This window comes from Meleagris gallopavo, chromosome 12 (genome assembly GCF_000146605.3).
Source record: "Meleagris gallopavo isolate NT-WF06-2002-E0010 breed Aviagen turkey brand Nicholas breeding stock chromosome 12, Turkey_5.1, whole genome shotgun sequence".
In the NCBI taxonomy this organism is placed as follows: domain Eukaryota; kingdom Metazoa; phylum Chordata; class Aves; order Galliformes; family Phasianidae; genus Meleagris; species Meleagris gallopavo.
Genome location: NC_015022.2, coordinates 5,305,080 through 5,310,970, shown reverse-complemented (window position 1 = coordinate 5,310,970; position 5,891 = coordinate 5,305,080). Strand labels below are relative to the sequence as shown.

Below are 5,891 nucleotides of genomic sequence, written 5' to 3'. Positions count from 1 at the left end.
TTTTTTGACTACTTCCAGCATATGAGACTGCATTGTTTCAGGCTCGATGAAAAGGACATTGTAACAATGAAGCATAAAACTTGTCCTTTTGCTTTTGTTGATTTGGTTTGTGGATCTCCTCTAACAAAAACAGAATGATAAGTAACAGGATAGGCTTACAGTGAGTTTCTGTGTACCTGAATGGTATTTCTTTTCATGAATGGAGAAATTTTTTTTTGTGTATGTATCTTTATGGTTTAAGGAAAGGTAGACCTTTTCCATTTAAATGAAGTTTGACATAAATGTCTTCATCTCTCTTCTGCCTCCCTCTTCCCACCCAAGTACAGTGCAAACTGAGTTCTGTTTCTTACGGTATTGGAAAACTGAAAGAAGGAACAGTAGCATGAGGAAGGGGAGAAATGTTTCCTTTGCAAATGTTACTGTTTTGGAAAGTTTCTTGTTGCATGTTTTCATAGGCTGTTATATATATTTGTTTTGAGAACTATTTAAAATTGAACTAAAATCCTGACCTGCAGCTCTGGTCCTAAGTGATCATTATGAGCCTTTATCCTGTCCTCCTGCATGGCACAGGGTTTCACTTAGCGATTCTTGAATCTCAGCCATGATTTCTGGTTGATCTGGCTGGAATGCGTTTGAAAAGATGTTCAGCCTTTTTTGAAGGAAGTTAAGTATGTGTAAAAAGAAAGCTGTAAGGTATGCCCCTACACAATTATTAAATAACCTTATCTTAAAAGTGTATTTTTTTACTCTAATTTTTTGATAGCTTTCTTTGTGGCTTGCATAGCATTGCGTGGTTTGTTAATCCTTCTTCCAAAAAGCTGTATTTCTCTCCATGTTTTACACAGTAATGTGAATTGTTACCATATGAGTAATATTAAATAAAATTGTTTCTCTTGTTGCATTACAGGCCCCTGGATTTGGATTTGGTATTGCAATATCTGGAGGAAGAGATAATCCTCACTTTCAGAGTGGTGAGACCTCAATAGTTATTTCTGATGTGCTGAAAGGAGGCCCAGCAGAAGGACTGCTACAGTAAGTGCCAAAATACAGCTGCATTCTAATTTGGGGCATTTGAGTCCTAATTGTTTGGCTCTCAAGATATCAATAACTCCTTATATAGTAGGTCTATACTGTGTGTTATTTGTTCAGGGAAGCTCAGCCCTCATTGTTTTTTCCCTAATCAAGTATTTAAAATCCACATTTTCTTATTTTTTTTCTTTCAGAGAAAATGACCGTGTTGCAATGGTTAATGGAGTTTCAATGGATAATGTTGAGCATGCATTTGCTGTTCAGCAGCTGAGGAAAAGTGGGAAGAATGCCAAAATTGTAAGTGAATGTCCAAAGATTTAAGTATGCTTAAACTCAGAAGTTACAGAGCAGAAGTGAAATAGCATAATTTCTGCTGATATACATAGATACATACATGATATGGAGTACTTGTATAATACCTTCCTGAAAGATGCTTCAGGTTTAAGGGATGATAGAGATAGTTGTTATCACATGAGTCACCCAAAATTCTAAGTTCTATCTTAAAGTATGAACAATCATTTGGTTTGCTAACCAAACAATCATGTTTGGTTAGCATGGCAATAAATAGTAAAGATTCTTTTTGTTTGTAGTAAAGTTGTCCTCAGGTTGCCAAAAGTTCGATTGTTGGCTTTGTTTAACGTTTCTTTTCTTTACCAAGTTGTCTTTTATCATTGGCACTCTATGCTAAAGATCCTTACCTACTATTCATGCACAAATGTAGTTCTTAGTTTCAGCAAACACCGTGCCAAAGTAAAGTATAATTATCTTAATTCCTATAATTTTGTAGGCTTATTCAAAGTGCCTGACTGGCTTTTGAACTTAGCAAAACAGAACAGATGATCACTAGAGGGTAGTAATCTGTTTTTCTCTAGAAGTTTGAGTACTTTTTTTTACATTATGGAAAAAGTAGAAATCACATTTGACTTCTTAATTTAGGAAAATGGGCTTTAGGGGCCTGTAGAAAAACTTCAGTGCTGGCAGATTTCAAGTGCTCTAATGTGCTTTAGCAAGATTGCACAAAGTTGTGCCATGTCTTGCACTTGTAGCTTTAGCAATTATTTAAAGCTTAGAAAAGAAAACATAGTGAACTGTGCAGGTTTTGGAACGTAGATATGTGTTGTAGTGTTCAGTATTTATATGTTGTTTGGTCATAGACATAAGTGTTTTCTATACCTATATGGAGAAAATCAATGGCAGAACTTCTGTGTATATCTTTATTTGCTACATGGTAGGGAATGAAATCCTGGAGACAGTCGGTTTTTATTCTGGAAACTGCCATCTGTGTTAGTGCAAACTGACTTTGAACTTTTATCAGGAATGTTCCCTTGTTTCTGTGGCCTACATAAACAGCTTTAATATTGGCAGGCTTCAAAGGTAAAGAGAGTTACAGTCAGTAACACGCTTGAGTATACAATAGATTACATGTTAGTAAAAAAGGTTTTTAGCAGTGCCAGTGACTGACTGGTGGGTTTAAGGAAAGAGAGGGCATTCAAATATGCAATGCTATGACAACAGAATAGTGCTGCAAAGGCTGTCACAGAATGGCCCGGGTTGGAAGGGACCTCAAGGATGATGAATCTCCAAAGCCCCTGCCACATGCAGGACCACCAACCTCCCCATTTAATACCAGACCAGGCTGCCCAGGGCCCCATCCAACCTGGCCTTGAACACCTCTAGGGACGGGGCATCCACAACCTCTTTGGGCAGCTGTTCCAGCACCTCACCACTCTCTCTGTAAAGAACTTGCCCCTGACATCCAACCTAAATCTTCCCCCTCTCAACTTAAAACCATTTCCCCTTGTCCTGCTGTTATCTACCCTTTCAAAGAGTTGATTCCCCTCCTGTTTGTAGGCTCCTGTCATTACTACCCTTTTTCCTCCTAGTGTAGAGGAAAATAACTAATATATTTCAGTAGTTGACTAAATTAACTGTTTTTCTTGTTTCATTGTTTGGCCTTTTTCTTAAAGGGAAGAATTTCTAGTAATATGTATTGATGTGTCTCCTCTATTAGCTGAATAGAATTTTATGACAAGAATGCAGGAATTCAGAGCATTCACAAGTATTTTCTTTTGAATTTGACTTCTGTTGTTTAGTACACTGTTTGCATTAAGCAACATGGAATCTGTTACACCTGAAAGGCAAATTCTTTAAATCAGTTTTGGAGCTGGGCTTCTTACTTGGCTCTAAAATTGCTTCCTCTCCAAGAAAGGAATTCTTGAGCTGTGATTTCCTTCAATTTTTTTATCCTGGAATAAGGTGTATAGACTAGAGTTTTAAGGGTTTATTTACACCAAAGTAGGTCTGTGTGATCCTGGATACAAAACAGTGAAAGGTCTTACTTGGAGTTCATTGATAATCATCTCCCATCATGGGCTTGTTGCTTCTTTTTTTTCCAGACCATAACAGGTTCTCAAGAGACCTTGTTAGAGAGTTTGTTCTAAGACTTATGTCTCTGTAGTGATAATCTTGCCTCATGTGCCCATTTCTTTGCATCAATATTCTTCAGTAGACTTAGCTGGTAATGTTTTTCTGTAGATTTAGGCTGTATATGTAGCATCATAGAATATCCTGAATTGGAAGGAATCCACAGGGATTATTGTGTCCAACTGCTTGCTCTACGTAAGACTACACAGAAGTGAAGCCCTATGTTTGAGAGCAGTGTCTGAACTCTTTGAACTTTGGCAGCTTGCTGCTGTGGCCACTGCCCTGAGCAGCCTATTTCTGTGCCTGTCACACTATGGTGAAGAACTCTTCCTGTTATATACTGTGTGATCATCTCCTGATGCATCTCTGTGCCATTGACAGTCAACTTTCTAAGTTCATCTATCTTGTAGCTATTACTAAGCTTTGCATGTTAACTAACATACCTCACCTTCACAGAATAGTCTGATCTGTAGCTAGTAATGGCAGGATGGGATGCCTGGAAAATGTCTGTTTTGTAACTGTTACAAAGATCTGTTCTGGTAAAGGTTGACTAGACATCCTATGCTTCATTTATATGCCAGGTGTCATGACTATCACTTTGATTCTTCAGGTCTTGTGTAACTTTCCCCTTGTGTAAAGGATTCTCTTTGTCATGAACTTGCAATGATCCAACAGTGATCAAGGGATGAGTGATCAAAAGGGATTTTCACCAGTCTCACTGGGTTAGCAGTCAACATACAGAATATTCTTTCCCTGGTAGATCCTCAACTAGTTTTCAAGGAGAAGTTTATTTTGATAAACAGGAATTTATATATAAAGGTTTCCAATAAAGCACTGAAAGTGTTTTCTCTACCCTCATCTAGGTTGTCCATTACAATAAGGAAACTATTTGTGTAAGCGATGAGTTGAAATGGAGATTGATGAAAGCTAAAAGCAGTAGTTAATTTTGACCTCTTTGGGAAGGAGCTTGCATCGCTGTTAATTGCTGTTATGAAAGAGAAACTAATTTAATTTTAGTGTTAATTTCATGTTGACATCAAAACTATGGGTAAAGAATCATTAACAACTCCTTAGTTAGTATTCTCTAAATTTAGTGAAGTAGAGGTCTGTTGGATCTGTTCCTTAGCAGCTGATTATCACTTGAGGAAAACTCCCAGCCCATCTTTATTGCTAAAAAGTTTTCTGTCCCTAAAAGTACAACAGAAACCCACTGATAAAGATAAAACCATGCGTGCTTAAAACAAACAAGAACAGCTTGTGTATCAACACAACTAAGTGGTATGTGAGACGTGATTAAAATGCAGCCAAAGCTATTATCTATTGGTTTGTTGTAGACTATCCGAAGAATGAAGAAAATTCAGATTCCAGTAGCTCGACAGGAGCCTGAGCCAGTGTCTGAAAATGAGGACGATAGCTATGATGAAGAGATACGGGATCCAAGATCCAGCCGTGGTGCTTCCAGTGCCAACAGAAGGCATGAGAAGAGCTGGGTACGAGACCGAAGTGCAAGCAGAGAAAGAAGCTTATCACCAAGATCTGACAGAAGATCAGTTACTTCCAGTCAGCCTGCAAAACCTACCAAAGTAACGTTGGTGAAATCAAGGAAAAATGAAGGTAACACGCACAGAATTCTATTGCTAGGACCTTTGCCTATTTTTAAAGGCCAACTACATCAATCAGTGTTGTGGTAAAGGCTTTGTGAACTTTATGAAGGGAGTTGTTTCAGTTCTTTGGCCAGTTTTACAAGTAGCTAGTTAAAGACCTGAAAATTGCTGCTGTGTTTCCAGTGGTATTTTTCATGTTCCAATACATATGAGCTTAATCAGGGGGTGAGTATTTCGTAAATAAATCCCATTTATATGTCTGACTTGTGGCTGCATACTTTATATATATTTCAGCTAAGTCTTCCTTGTTCCTCCTCTTTGAAAGAAGGAAAAATTGTTCGGTAGTATATATACTGAGCTACTAAAAACCAGAAATGAGTACAGACATAGCTGGAAGAGGAGTTGTGTAGCAGTAAATACATAGAGAAATTCCACTGTAGGCTTTCATGTAGTATGTTCATTCTTCTGTTTGTGTTTTTAGTTTAAATCTTCTGTAAAGCAGTGCTATAAATCTTTAGATCTTTAGACTTTTTTTTTTAAACTAAAACTTCATCTTTTTTTTTTTTAATTTTCTTTTGTTATGAAGAATATGGTCTACGGTTGGCAAGCCACATATTTGTGAAAGAAATATCACAGGATAGCCTTGCAGCAAGAGATGGCAATATTCAGGAAGGAGATGTTGTTCTGAAGGTACAGTAAATTGTGGTGGTGGTTGTCCAAAGGAAAAAATCTTTGATATAATTTTTTGTAGAACCAATTTTATGTTCAAATTATTGTTAGTAAGGTGAGTAAATAACTTATTTCAAGGATCAATAAATCTAACTCTCCTACTTA

General features: G+C 37.3%; 1 protein-coding gene across 1 annotated transcript; it reads left to right on the top strand.

Annotated features, from left to right (window-relative positions):
* The first annotated feature begins 626 nt into the window (after positions 1–626).
* LOC109369554 (tight junction protein ZO-1-like) lies at positions 627–5,779 on the top strand. Its single transcript, XM_019619274.2, has 5 exons — positions 627–630; positions 870–1,032; positions 1,224–1,326; positions 4,788–5,067; positions 5,644–5,779. The coding sequence occupies exons 1-5, from the start codon at positions 627–629 to the stop codon at positions 5,754–5,756; spliced, it is 663 nt and encodes a 220-aa protein (XP_019474819.1). The 3' UTR covers positions 5,757–5,779.
* The last annotated feature ends 112 nt before the right edge of the window (positions 5,780–5,891 follow it).

Excerpts from the sequence above, each read along its gene's own strand:
- LOC109369554 (XM_019619274.2), top strand. Across the intron at positions 1,033-1,223 it reads CCAGCAGAAGGACTGCTACA|AGAAAATGACCGTGTTGCAA; the intron begins GTAAGTGCCAAA and ends TTTTTCTTTCAG. Across the intron at positions 1,327-4,787 it reads GTGGGAAGAATGCCAAAATT|ACTATCCGAAGAATGAAGAA; the intron begins GTAAGTGAATGT and ends GGTTTGTTGTAG.